The sequence below is a fragment of the Stigmatopora argus genome, chromosome 6, assembly GCF_051989625.1.
Source record: "Stigmatopora argus isolate UIUO_Sarg chromosome 6, RoL_Sarg_1.0, whole genome shotgun sequence".
NCBI classification, from domain to species: Eukaryota; Metazoa; Chordata; class Actinopteri; order Syngnathiformes; family Syngnathidae; genus Stigmatopora; species Stigmatopora argus.
In genome coordinates, this window is record NC_135392.1 from 655,137 (window position 1) to 669,148 (window position 14,012).

Genomic DNA, 14,012 nt, shown 5'->3' on the forward strand with positions numbered 1-14,012 from the left:
GGCTCCGATTCTGACCGGATGCTGATATTTGTTATGAAGTATGCCAAAAATACTGCACTTTGATATAGACGCACACGTTGTATTTTAAATCAAGCAATCTATTGTCCTTTCAAAGAACAAATTCTATTGACTCTATTAATAGGAGCGAATGGGCCTGTTCTTAAAATGGCCGACAAGCGACGACGTCGAGGTCCGTTGCCTCGCAACGCGCATCGGAAATCTAGTCTGTATACACCATACCTATGGGAATACCAAGCAAAAAAATAAAGAAGGAAGACGATGAAGAATATGTAAATTTCCTTTGTCTTCTTTAATAGTGGTTAAGGTTAGGCCAACTGTCCAGCGACCAAATGTCCGGTCGACGAACTGTCCGGTGACCAAACGTCCGTCGACGAAATGTCCGGGTACCGTAACCATCCTTTGTGAAGAATGGCAAGACCTCAGTTAAGTAAGTAAGCGGTACTGACCTTGTGGAGCTCCAGAGGGGTCGGCGACAGCAGTCCCTGCATCTCCTCCTTGATGCGCCGCGACTCCCACGTCAACGAGGCCTTGGACTTGGGCTCCTGGGACCCGTGGTCCTGGAGCGGGCGCACCCCCAACCCGAAGGCCTCGTCCGGGCCCGACTGGACCTCCAGGAGGGCGTCTGGCGGAGGAAAGCGTCCCAAATGACAGACGGCGGCTCGAGGGAGGGCGCTTCCGGGCGTCCGGCCGTCCGGCCACGCCCACCTTGGTCCTCGTGCCGGCGGAAGAGGGGGTCCCGCCGGGAGAGCGAGGGGCTGGTCCGGCCGCGGCTCGGGATGGGATCGCCGCTGGCCCCGTTGGCGCTCTCTACGCCCAGACTGATGGCCGTGCCGGTCATGATGGACGCCTGGCGGGGGGACGACGACATCATTGAGTCAGCCCAAAAAATCCAAATGGAAAAGGAGACTTTGTAGCTTTCACCTCAATCTCCCTGAGCAATTCGGACTGTCCGCAAGTCTCCAGGTCCTCCAGGGCTCGACACCAGAAACTGTCGTCGGAGTCCAGAAGAATCCCGTCCGACGCTTGGCCGAAGAAACTGAGCGAAGGGGGGAAAAAAGACGACGTTTTGATAGGACGCCGGATGAAATGCACTAGTATCCGCCTCCTGTCCAAATAATTGGCGTGATTGTCAGCACGATTGATGGATGAGCACAGAGATAAGCCCGCCCACTTACGCCCCAATCAGATGCCACCGTACGAGTTCAATTCAGTCAGGAGCAATGTTCCCTCTAATTTTTCGTTTGTCTGGGCAGAAAGACAACCTCCCTGAGCACACGGAGTACCGGTGTTAGTATCACACCTGCCATAAGCAGGTGCATGTCTACTGCACATAAATGATTTAGTCATAATAAAATGTAATGATTAATAACTACGAATGGGCGGCCCGGCGGATGAGTGGTTCGCGCGTCGTACTCACAGCTAAAAAAAAAAAGGGATTTTTTTTTTGTGCGCTCCATATGATTTGCTGTGCGCAGAGAAGACGAGAGTAGTGCGCAATTGCGCATGCGCGCAGCTTAGAGGGAACATTGGTCAGGAGTGAGCGGCCATTTGAATGCCCCAATGGTTTTGAACCCCTTTGTCAAAACGAGATTCAAACGCAACTCATCAGGAACCGTCAGAAGGGGGCGGAGTCAGCTCAAATAATCACGTCTCATTGTCTTAGTAAAGAACGCAAGCAGGCGGCGGGCGTCTCACCTGGCGGGTTTTTCCCACTCGTCTTCGCTAAAGCCGCCGTCGCTGAAGGGGTAGTTCCTCCGGCAGCCGAGAGGGGGCGTCATGGCGCGCTGCTGCTGCTGCTGTTTGGCACCGCGCCACTCGTGAGGGTGAAGGGCCACGCCGGCGGACGCCTGGTGGCTGTACGTCCCTGCGTGGCCGTAGCGGAAACACTCCGGTTTTCATTTCAAAATGGTGGAAATCCCGAAATCTCTTATGGGTTTCTCCACCTACCCTGGCTACAGTAGCCGGCGTCCAGTCCGGACCCGTCCCAGGAGTCCAGGGCCGAGTCCACGCTGGGGACGGTGGTGGCGTAGAGTTCCGACAGCTTGCCGGTGGTCTGCAGGCTGTCCGTCAAGTCGGTCAGGTCGTCTTCGTCGTCGCTCAGCTCGTTTTCCGTGGCGTCGTCCGCTTCGCTTTCTTTCCTGTCGTCTCCGCCTTGCCGGACGAAAAACAAAAACAAATTTGAATGGAGGCGCTATGCTAGCAACCTCAAATTTGAATGATAAAATTGGCCTGACCGTCAAGCATCTTCTTAATCTTGAGCGTGACGCTCTCTCCTGCCATCTGCAGGAGGTGAATGGCCTCGCTCAGGGGTTTGCCCTTCAGGCTCACGCTGTTGATGGCCAGGATGCGGTCGCCCACGTGGATGGCGCCCGTCCTTGGCGTACCCACACACGGGGAGGGAGGACGCCCGTCACGGGCCGCGGTGGGCAACCGGGCGCCGGCCACTGCGCCCGCCCGCGGGTCACCTACCTCTCGGCCAGGCCTCGCTTGGTGAGGCCCGAGATGGTGATGGGATCGAAGGGTTCCTCGGTTCCCGAGATGGTGATGCCCAACGGGCCGCCGTAGCGCTTCAGCTCCACCGTGTAGATGATGCTGCCGGAGGTCTCCTGCTCATCTGTGAGATTAGATTCCAATTTATTCATCCGGTACTCGGGAAATACCCCATCGAGATGTTAATTTCCGCTTGTTTTTATACATGTGCTGAAAAAAATAAAGTCAATAATACCCGGACACTTGTGGTTTGCTCAATGCCAACCGCCATAAAGCAGCAATTACTTACTGTATTGTTAAAATTACATGAACAACAGCGCTACTGTGTGGCCAAGCGTGATATTGCAGTCGTTGGACTTGCTACACCAGGGGTGTCAGACTCGAGTTGGTTTGCGGGCCGCTTTAACGTCAACTTGATTTCAAGTGGGCCGGACCCTTTTAGATATAATATTTAGATATATTTTTAATAAATGGATTAAAAGCCCTAAATATTCAGTTTTTTATAGATCTAAAATAATGTTTATTTTAGCTTTTTTTGTATATTTTGAGATTTTACAAAATGATTTTTGAACTAAAAACACAGAAAAAATGGATTAAAAAATGACAATTATTGATTTAAAAGGGGGAAAATCAGGAAATTTAATATACATCTATACTCTTCATTTGAATTTGATCCTAAAACACAAAGTCAGCACTCATGATGGACTTTCCCGGGCCACACAAAATGATGCGGCGGGCCAGATTTGGCCCCCGGGCCGCCACTTTGACACCTCTGTGCTACACGATGTGCAGCGAGCGACTCACCCGAGTTGTCCTCGTCCTTCCGGATCTTCAGTTTGACCAGTTCCTCGCATTGTTGCAGGATTTGCTCCGCCTCCTCGCGGGAACAAGTTTCCAAACGGACGTTGTCGATGGACAGAAGTTTGTCGCCCGGCTCGAGGGTTCCTGTCCTGAAGAAACAGCATTTCATGAGCATTGGGAATTGGACAAGTTTCAATGATTATACCTTTAACGGCGCTGGATGGCCAATCCATTATGACCGGGAGCGTATTCCTTTGCCCTTCCCGGTCAAATGGATTGGACGTCTAGTGCCGTCAAAGCCGCTCGAGGGAGGAACATTCAGAGGAGGAGTCTCGACAGTTTGATTGATTTGCACGTTCATTGTCGTCAATGGCAGGGAATCGACGCTTACCTGTGTGCCATGCTTCCCTTTTTGATGTCGGAGATGATGAGAGGTTCTCCTGCCTTCTTATTGGCTGCGGGTGGGAAAAAAACGGAGGTTAACGGCCAACAAATTGCATTAAAACATGATTTTAAAATTTTTATTGCATTAAAACATGATTTGAAAATTTTTATAGCATTAAAACATGATTTGAAAATTTTTATTGCATTAAAACATGATTTTAAAATTTGTATTGCATTAAAACATGATTTTAAATTTTTATAGCATTAAAACATGATTTTAAAATTTTTATAGCATTAAAACATGATTTTAAAATTTTTATAGCATTAAAACATGATTTTAAATTTTTTATTGCATTAAAACATGATTTTAAATATCTTATTGCATTAAAACATGATTTTAAAATTTTTAATCTATTCCATTTTTATTTTATTCTAATTTTTAAAATGTATTTTTATTATAAAAGTGTTGCTGAAATTGCGTCAATTGAATAGATTCATTTTTACATTTCACTTATTTAGATTTTTGTAACAGTGAGCATTTTTTTTCAATGTAGCTAACCTTTACGACCGCAAGAGAGCGCCATGGTGCCATTAGTTAATGAGACGAGGGGAGCGCAAAGGAAAAAAAGTCCAAGTGTTTCCGTTCCTTCCTACCTACCGCTAATGGTGAGACCCAACTCCACGCCTTTTTTCTTGGGCAATTTCACGTGGAAAGTTCCACTACTGGGCACGACGGACTCTGCAAAGAAAACAGGTGGCCAAAAAAAGTCAAGTGGATTTGGCTAAACTCCATTTCCGGTCGGCGTCCACACACCTGCCACGTCAAACTCGATCTCCAGAACCACTTTGTTGGTGAGGGCGGCGTCACGCAGCAGCTGGTTGGCCTCCTCCAGGGTCCCATCCTCCGTGGCCATGCCGTTGATGGAGAGCAGTCGGTCGCCCACCTGTAGGAGGCCACACCTGCCGGGGGAGAGGCGTGTCCAATGAAAAATAACATTTTCTAGTCAAGTTTTTGTCTTTTTTTTTAGATATAAGGGGTTTGCTCCTTTCCCTTTTTATTTTATTTATTAATCTATTTGCCGTATAGCACAGTTAATGGCATTTTCTGTGTGTTTTGTGGCTGTTTTTAGCATTTTCGGTGTGTTTTGTGGCTGTTTTTAGCATTGGTTTAGTTCAGTCCCATTCTCATCATTGGAAGAAAAATTGTAGGATGATCCATTTTGAAATTGCCCTTTTTGCTTAAAAAAAGAGATCTTTGGTGAGATCCGTAATTTTAGTGTGTCAAAAAAACAAGAATAAAAAGATTTTAAAGAATAAAAAGATGATACATTTCAGGCAAATACTGTAAACAACCTTTACATTCCTGAAATCTATGAATTACGTCAATCAAACCTATTTTTTTGGGACTAGATGTGTTTTTTTGGGGGATAAACTATTATTTTTGTCGAAAAAAGAAGGACGAAAAGTCAAAAAAGAAGGAAGACCACTGAACAAAGAAAGCAAATAATATTTGACGGTAAGTTGGCAAGCTAGCATCAAAGATAATGCGTGGGGCGCTTGCTTTCCTTTGCAAAGCTCCCCCACAAAGCCAAGCAAGCAATCCATATCTTAGCGCTAAGGCGCTATGGCGCTAACAACAAAGCGCCGTCACCGCATTCATTCCGTCTTTAGCGCACCCGCACGCGCACAGGAAGCTGTTTACTTGTTCATCGATCCCCGCGGCTAATTAGCGTTCCTAGCGTGGGCGCTAGCGAAGAGCGAGCGAGAGAGAGAGAGGGAGGCCTCGGGGGGCGCAGAATTGACTCTGCATTTTTTAGGGGGGGTGTGTTGAATCGATCATCCCACGCGCCCGCGCGCTCATTTCGCTGACATTAGCGGCGAAAGCGTGACCGCGCTCGGCTCGGGCGGAGGAACGCAACGGCGCCGTTGTCAGACATTTAGGCTAAATTAATATTTAATTTGCGTGTCATTAACGGAAAAAAAACAGCGCTGCCGAGAGCTTTGGCGCGGAGGTGGCTGGAATATGTACGCAAAAAGTAGCATGAATATTTTCTTGCTATACATATGATATTCCTCTTTGTTTCTGTCCAATTTTGTTATGTTTTTTTGCCCTTAACATTTACGACTCCGGCAAAAAGGATTTTTATTTTTTTACAAAAAAAGCCCTGTTCATTTCTAATGGCAAAAAAAAATAAAAAATGCAATTTCAAAATATCTATTGACGGCATTAGACATCAGTTCCCTGTCAAAATGAATTGCCTTTTCTAGTGTCGCCAATGGCAGACAGTGACTGAAATATTAGCCTAAAAATAAATAGGAATCAACTTGAAATCCCCACGCAATTTCTGCAGAAAATGCATTTTGTATTCCTCCAAAAAGCTAGTGGGGCAGACGTATCACGTGACTAGCCACCTCTGTGGAGAAAATGCTAAATCTATGCGACAAATTGCACACAGAAACCCCGGGGATAAAAAGTGGGACACTTACCCCCCCCACCCACGGTCCAAAATCATCAAAGAGAGTCAAAGAGACAAGAAGCTGCTCGGGAATAAACGGGCTAACCTTTCGGCCGAGCTGTCGGGCTCGATGAATCGTACGAGCGGCGGAGCCGAGAGCGTCTCGGTGGCAAAGATCCCCCCTTGGAGTTGGACGCCGAAGCCGTTGAGGGGGTCCCCCGTCAGGACCACCTCGCTGGTCTCCACATGGACCACTTGACCGCCGGGACCCACCGAGCTGGACGCCAGGGACACTGAAAGGACACCAAAATTGACAAGAGTACATAGAGTACTGCATCCCAATCAACAACTATACACGTATCAAAGTGGCGGCCCGGGGGCCAAATCTGGCCCACCGCATCATTTTGTGTGGCCTGGGAAAGTCAATGATGAGTGCCGACTTTCTGTTTTAGGATCAAATCAAAATGAAGAGTATAGATGTATATTAAATTTCCTGATTTTCCCCCTTTTAAATCAATAATTGTCATTTTTTAATCATTTTTTCTGTGTTTTTAGTTCAAAAATCATTTTGTAAAATCTCAAAATATGTAGAAAAAAAAAGTTAAAATAAACATTGTTTTAGATCTATAAAAAACGGAATATTCAGGGCTTTTAATCCATTTATATATAAAAAAATATATCTAAATATTATATCTAAAACGGTCTGGCCCACGTGAAATCAAGTTGACGTTAAAGCGGCCCGCGAACCAACCCGAGTCTGACACCCTTGAACTAGCATATTCCCAAATTTGGCTAATGCTAATCCAGATCACGGAAACGCTAACGCCAGCCCGAACTCGAGCCTTAAAGTTACAAGCGGAGCTTAGACACTGGAGACGTTATCGACAGATTTGAAAGATTTGGTCTGGTCTCAGAATTGATTTCCAGAAGACTCCGTCGTTCCGGTCCAACTTTTTGAAAGGTCGTAAGAAGACGAACTCACGGGAGCTTTTGTGGTCTTTCTTCCTGTGCCTGCGTTTGAGAAGAGAGTTCCTTGGGCTCATGGGCACGCCGGGCCTGGGGAGCGTGTTGAAACCCGCAGAGTTGGCGGAACCTGGAGAGAAAGCGGCCGTCACCAGAGCTGCGGGGAAAAAAAGCATCGGTCAGCGCGTCCAGCCAAGGCGGCCAGCCAAAGTGCCGTGGCGCCGACATTTGCAGTAGTCCAGGTTGTTGTTGTTGATGATGACGTTGTTGTTGGCGGCGGTGGTGGCGGTCCACGACTTGTGCAAGGTGGAGCTGGCGTTACAGTGGATGGAGTTTGCGGGCGGTGGGCAGAAGTTGACGCAAGGCTCCCACGAGTGAGGGTGCTCGGACTTCTGGACCTTCACTGGAACATAGACACATGGCAGCTTCTTCTAATGTTCTCATAACAAGGCAGGAACCAGGTAATCTTCAGAACAACAAGTGTATAAAGCTCTCACCAGCGTCACCTTGCGCTTTCCCAGCCATCCGGGTCTGGCGGGCGGGGAGCAATTCCAGTCGGACCAGCTCGGTGGCGCTGGCCAGCAGCTGCGTGGCCTCCAGGACGCCGCAGTGCTCCGTGGACGTGCCGTCGATGGACAGCAGGTGGTCTCCGGCGTGCAGCGCCCCGCACCTGAGCGGCAAACGTGCGTGTGCGGTCTTTTGGTGGCGGTCTTTTGGTGGCGGTCTTTTGGTGGCGGTCTTTTGCTCGCCGGTCTTTTGGTCGCCCGGACCGCGACAGTGGGCGACCAAAAGTCCGGTGACCAAAACAAGGTAAAACAACACGGTCTACGCATGAATAAAAGCCAACAATGGCCATGAGCAGTTTCACTGAGCCCACGTGTGAGTGTAAAAGAGTTTGTATGTACATGCATTGTCCCTTTAAGAAGCTATCTCAGTTCAGTCAAGGTCTTAACAAGTTTACCAACAAAAAACAATCAAAGTCCGGGAAATTTGGAGCTTTTCTTTAGCCTAATAATTACTAGGGCATTAAGTATGATTAAATAGTCATTTGCAGTTTGTATTTAGGGAATTTGAGCAACGATTTCAATGGTAATTATCAATAACCTTCCGGGCGACCAAAAGACCGGTGACCAATCGACCGTGTACCCAAACGTGCATGCGGTGAGGTGGCCCAGAGACCGGATGGGCTTTGGGTGGCGTACCTGTCCGCCACACTGCCCGGCTTGACCCGCTCCACCACCACCACCCTCTTGTTGCGTTGGCTGGCCGACGTGAGCGCCACACCCAGCGCCGCCCCCGGCGGTTTGGCCATCTCCACCAGGAGCGGACCCGACGCATCGCTCAGGGTCTCTGGCGAGAGACAAAAAACAGGCCTCGGCTTAAGCTTGGGCTTCCTCCCCTCCGCGGGCGGCTGGGCACGCACCCACGATGGCGACGTCGTACTCGATGTGCAGGAGAGCTTCCTGTCCGCACTGGGCCAGCACGGCGAGGGCGTCGCCGTGGCTGGCGTCGCGCAACGGCACGCCGTCCGCCGCCAGGAGGCGATCGCCGGGACGCAGCGTGCCCTCCCTGATGACACAAATGACAACAACATTAGTAGGAAATGATGTTTTTTTTCGTACATTTCTTCCAGTGTTTTTGAATGTATTTTTTTGAAACACAATCAACCTTGGAATATATACAGAAAATATGACAAGATAACATTCTACAACAAGTGAAAGGTTGTGAAATGAATCATGGGGCTTTGAGAAGAGTAGCCTATTTCCAGTGGCGGTCCGTGCATTTTCTCGTAACGCCTTCAACGAATCAATCCAACCCTCCAAAACTATTTTATGGCTATAAAACCTCTACTGCAGCTACAGCTGTGACACATAAAAAAATAATCAATAAATCAATGCACAAAAATGGGGTAAAATGCCCTTCCTAGCAGCATTTATTGATTAAATTCAAATACTGGAGCTTTTCAGACATTGCAACCAGGCCAAGGGGGTGATTTCCCTGGGAAAAGACAGCGATGGACGTCAATGGCGAAATGGCAAAAATTGCACTAAAATTTCAATAAAATCCACTTCCTAGCAGCATTTAGTGATCAAATACAAACACTAGATATTAAATACAAACACTGGAGCTTTTCAGATATCAGAACCGGGCCCACAATTGAAATATGATTTAGCCTGCAGAACTGATTGTGAAGGCCTTGTGGCAGATTTCTGACCCTGGCAACAAATAATGGCTGAAATGTGATTGGTTCAATGCTTCAATATGAAAACGCACATCTGGAAGCAGTGCAACCAGGGGGAAAAGCAATGAAATGAAGCTAACAGATAATTTGGAATGATCTCATAAGTATTGATGGACAAAATATAATATATAATATATGATTCAGATATTTCTTAGGACAGCAGAGAAGGTCTTGAAGGCCCTGACGGCCCGCCACTGCCAATTTCCCAATTTCTGTGGAATTAATCTCGTGATTTACCTAGCGCGCCCCCTGTCGATGGCTTTCCATTATTGCCCAATTTTATGTTGCTCATTGAAACCGACTTTAGGGGCCGAATTCATAAACAGATAAACCAATCCCAGGAGGACGTACAAAATAGGATGGGCCTAAATTGAGCGATTCTTACAGAAAATGGCAGACTTAGGGTTAGTTAGTCTTTTCCTGAGACGTTATTAAAGGCCTACTTTTGATAGACACGTCTGGCAAATTTCACGTTGCTAAGCCAGAGTGTTCTCAAGGGCTGGATTTTCCCAAAATGAACAATTTTTGGGTGTTTTTTTTTTGAGGATGTGAGGATTTACACGCCGCGATCGCTCCCACCGGACATGTTGACGGCGACGTTTGAGTTGTTGTCGCCTTCCTTCCGTCTCTTTAAGCCTTTTTCTCATCAAGGCAAGGAAGAACTGTTAAGGTCCGCGCTGTGCGAAAGCCAGGATTAACTTGCCTCGCTCCGACTGGCGCATAAATGGGAAGGAAAGCAGCGTGAACGCCTGCTTTCCTTCGGGCTGACCCACATTTTCGCAGGCAATTTTCCTCGCCGGGCCGTGGCCAAAGCCGTGTCTTTGATGCTCGGGTCACTTGTGACCAGGTGGGAAGGCTGCTATTCAATCTTATTCTACAAGCAATATGTTTTGGCCCCAAAAATGAAAAGAAAGTCTTTTTGACACTTTGATTGTCCAATCCAATTGGAATGGGAGGGCTAAAACCCATCAGATGGTCCAAGCAAGAAAAATCTGAAGTGCAGATCGGACGGACAGAAAGGACAAGAAGAGACCCGTGTGCGGTCGTTTGGTCGCCCGGACCCAAACAACGGACGACCAAAAGAGCGGCGACAAAACAAGACGGTCTACGCATGAATAAAAGCCAACAATGGCCATGAGCAGTTTCACTGAGCGGACGTGTGAGTGTAGAAGAGTCTGTATGTACATGCGTTGTCCCTTTAAGAAGCGACGTGAGTCAGGGTCTTCTTAACAAGTTCTCCAACAAAAAACAATCAAAGTCTGGTAAATTTGGAGCTTTTCTTTAGCCTAATAATTACTAGGGCATTAAGTATGACTAAATAATCATTCGCAGTTTGTATTTAGGGAATTTGAGTAACGATTTAAATGGTAATTATCAATAACCTTCCGGACGACCAAAGGACCGGCGACCAAACAACCGAGTACCGAAGAGACCGAACGTCAACATCAAAGTTGTGTCTGTGAGTACAAACGTGGAATAAGAAGCAAAGCTTGACTTAATAGAGAATGTTATTTGGATGTTTTCATGTTCCTGCTGTCCCACTTTAGCTTTTCTTTCAAAGGCAACACAGAATAAAAATAGCTAGCGCTTCAAGCCGAAGAGCAATGAGGACTTCAAATGATGCTTCCTTCTCCGGCTCGCCTACTAGCACCCTCACGGTACACGGTCGATTGGTCGCCGGTCTTTTGGTCACCCGGAAGGTTATTGATAATTACCATTTAAATCGTTGCTCAAATTCCCTAAATACAAACTGCGAATGACTATTTAGTCATACTTAATGCCCTATTAATGATTAGGCTAAAGAAAAGCTCCAAATTTCCCGGACTTGTATTGGTTTTTGTTGGAGAACTTGTTAAGACCCTGACTGGCGTCGCTTCTTAAAGGGACAGCGCACGTACATAGAAACTCTTCTACACTCACACGTGGGCTCAGTGAAACTGCTCATGGCCATTGTTGGCTTTTATTGATGCATAGACCGTCTTGTTTTACCTTGTTTTGTCGCCGGTCTTTTGGTCGTCGGTCTTTTGGTCGCCCATTGTCGCGGTCCGGCCTACCACAAGACCGCGACCAAAAGACCGGTGACCAATCGACCGCACACGCACCCTCACCTATCACATACCTGTCTGCGGGGCCTCCGGGCCGGACGTAGGTGATCGCCAGGGGGCGCGACTTGTGCCAGTCTTCGTGAAGACCACCTGGGAGGAGAAACCTGGCTTCAGTTTTTCAGCTGACCTTTTTTCTTAAGCAGATTGTGCAACATTTACCTCGGACCACAAAGCCGAAGCTGCTGCCTTCCTTGTGCAAACAGATGTCGATGGTCTTGGAAATCACGCCAGACCGGCTATCGGGTGCTAAACACAAAAGGAAAAAGATTCATTCGAAGGAGCACACATTGGGCTGATGATCATTGATTTCACGTCGTCGTACAGAGGATGCCATTGATTAGCTTAAGTATATGCGTGGAACATCAAAGAGCACCGGAAGAGACACATAAAACAAAGACACGGGAAAATCCAAGGAGATCGAGAGCTCAAAAACACAAGACGGACAGACATTAAGGGCAAAAAGAAGCAAATACATCAAAGACACACCCTGGGAGTTGTCCGAGATATACATGAAAAGTCATCAAAGACTCCCCCAAAACGGGCATGGTGAATAAATAATAGGCGAGCAGTACATGTATCAAAGACACAAATATTGGGCTTCAAAGAGGCCCAAGAAGCATCCAAAACCACTCTTGTTGCCGTGTAAATGTTCTGTTAACATGTGCTAGCTAGCCATCTCGGCACTGAAACGCTAGGAATGACAGGCAATTCTATGTATCCACAACAGCGGAATGACAAATTACAAGTCCGTAACTTACACTTATTTAGGTCTTTTGCCGATTAAACGTAGCTTATGGAGAAGCACCATCAATTTCGTCACACGCAGTTTCTGCGTGTGATGACAAGTAGGCTTTTTGTGTTGTGGTAATGACGACATGGCCTATGTCCGATTATTATTATTATTATTATTATTATTATTTTGGTCGCCCGGAAGGTTATTGATAATTACCATTTAAATCGTTGCTCAAATTCCCTAAATACAAACTGTGAATTATTATTTAGTCATACTTGGTATGCCCTGTTAATTATTAGGCTAAAGAAAAGCTCTAAACTTCCCGGACTTTTATGGTTTTTTGTTGGAGAACTTGTTCTTGACCCTGACTGACGGCGCTTCTTAAAGGGACAGCGCATGTACATACAAACTCTTCTACACTCGCACGTCGGCTCAGTGAAACTGCTCAAGGCCATTGTTAGCTTTGATTGATGCGTAGACCGTCTTGTTTTACCTTGTTTTGTCGCCGGACTTTTGGTCGTTGGTCTTTTGGTCGCCCGTTGTAGCGGTCCGGGCGACCAAAAGACCGGCGACCAAAAGACCGGCGACCAAAAGACCGGCGACCAAAAGACCGGCGACCAATCAACCGCACACGGGGGCGGGAAAATGGACGTTAGCGGTTAGCATACCTGTAGGCGGCAGCTCGTACTCCACCTCCAGCAGGACCCGTTCGCCGACGTTCTTCAGGAGGCTGATGATTTCCTCGTGGCGCAGCTTGGTCAGGTTGATTCCGTTGACCGACTTGATGTAGTCGCCCACGTTCAACTGGTCGCTCCTGCAACGGCCAGGCGGCCACATTGGATTGGATTGGATAACTTTATTCATCCCGTATTCGGGAAATTTCATTGTCACAGTAGCAGGAAGGGGGGAATGCATACAGAAGAAAAAAAACACATAGTTACAGGTTAGACCAGGGGTAGGGAACCTATGGCTCGGGAGCCACATGTGGCTCTTTTGATGGGTGCATATGGCTCTGAGCCAAAACATGGAAACCGGTGGTGAGAGAGCCGAGTCCCGAACGCACCAATAGGAACGTCACGTGGGCACTGTGGCATTGATTTTTTTTTTTTAAATTAGTCTTCTGCATTCATTCTCTCATTGATACTCATTGAACTCATTGACATTCATTGATTAGCAACACCTAAACAATGTTGTCAAAATAATTAAGAGACTTTTTGTACTTTACAAGTTGTAAAATGACGAAAAAAAAATCGCACATTTTCATGTGTTTTGACTTTTAAATTGTGATTATGGCTCTCAAGGAATAATATTTGAAAATAGGAATTGTTTATGGCTCTCTCTTTCAAAAAGGTTCGCAGAACAACAAAGCAAAAGCACAAAGTACAAAGCAAATCAAAGTCAATGGGATCATTAAGAATCACCAAATCAAATCATTAAGACAGAAAAGCAGCAAAAACACAAAACGAGCAAGAGTGGACGGAGCTACCGCCACCGGCTGCCACTTGAACGGCGCCATCTTGGTTGCGGTAGCAAAAACAGATACAGACTCAAGAAAAAGACGTTGTAAAGTTGGATAAAACTGGAACCCCACACGGGAAGTCTTATTGTCTTATTAGCCGTCACGCCCGCCGCCCGCTCTCTCGCCCGAGACGTACCGAGCCGCCAGTCCGCCGGGGCGCAGGTTGGAGACCCGCGGCTTGCCGTCCTTGTCGGTTCCGCCGGAGATGGTGAGGCCCAACGTGCTGCCTTCCTTCTTCACCAGCTCCACCATGGTCACGCCCCGCAGCGCTTCTGAGCAAAACACACACACAACACAC

At 47.2% G+C, this 14,012-nt stretch overlaps 2 protein-coding genes across 2 annotated transcripts in view; one reads left to right on the plus strand and one right to left on the minus strand.

The window, feature by feature from the left end:
* LOC144075306 (uncharacterized) overlaps positions 1 to 14,012 on the plus strand; it is a 98,328-nt gene that overhangs the window by 10,611 nt on the left and 73,705 nt on the right. The window lies entirely within an intron of this gene.
* grip2b (glutamate receptor interacting protein 2b) overlaps positions 1 to 14,012 on the minus strand; it is a 28,596-nt gene that overhangs the window by 1,423 nt on the left and 13,161 nt on the right. Inside the window, exons 4-24 of the mRNA XM_077602197.1 lie at positions 13,851 to 13,986; positions 12,864 to 13,009; positions 11,622 to 11,708; positions 11,477 to 11,552; positions 8,539 to 8,684; positions 8,318 to 8,465; positions 7,613 to 7,785; positions 7,342 to 7,518; positions 7,135 to 7,272; positions 6,259 to 6,445; positions 4,511 to 4,656; positions 4,355 to 4,435; positions 3,704 to 3,767; positions 3,316 to 3,461; positions 2,491 to 2,635; positions 2,256 to 2,395; positions 1,969 to 2,172; positions 1,717 to 1,885; positions 943 to 1,057; positions 727 to 868; positions 468 to 643 (exon numbers count right to left, since the gene is read on the minus strand). Coding sequence (XP_077458323.1) covers positions 468 to 643; positions 727 to 868; positions 943 to 1,057; positions 1,717 to 1,885; positions 1,969 to 2,172; positions 2,256 to 2,395; positions 2,491 to 2,635; positions 3,316 to 3,461; positions 3,704 to 3,767; positions 4,355 to 4,435; positions 4,511 to 4,656; positions 6,259 to 6,445; positions 7,135 to 7,272; positions 7,342 to 7,518; positions 7,613 to 7,785; positions 8,318 to 8,465; positions 8,539 to 8,684; positions 11,477 to 11,552; positions 11,622 to 11,708; positions 12,864 to 13,009; positions 13,851 to 13,986 — 2,942 coding nt within the window. The remainder of the gene's footprint in view (positions 1 to 467; positions 644 to 726; positions 869 to 942; positions 1,058 to 1,716; positions 1,886 to 1,968; positions 2,173 to 2,255; positions 2,396 to 2,490; positions 2,636 to 3,315; positions 3,462 to 3,703; positions 3,768 to 4,354; positions 4,436 to 4,510; positions 4,657 to 6,258; positions 6,446 to 7,134; positions 7,273 to 7,341; positions 7,519 to 7,612; positions 7,786 to 8,317; positions 8,466 to 8,538; positions 8,685 to 11,476; positions 11,553 to 11,621; positions 11,709 to 12,863; positions 13,010 to 13,850; positions 13,987 to 14,012) is intronic.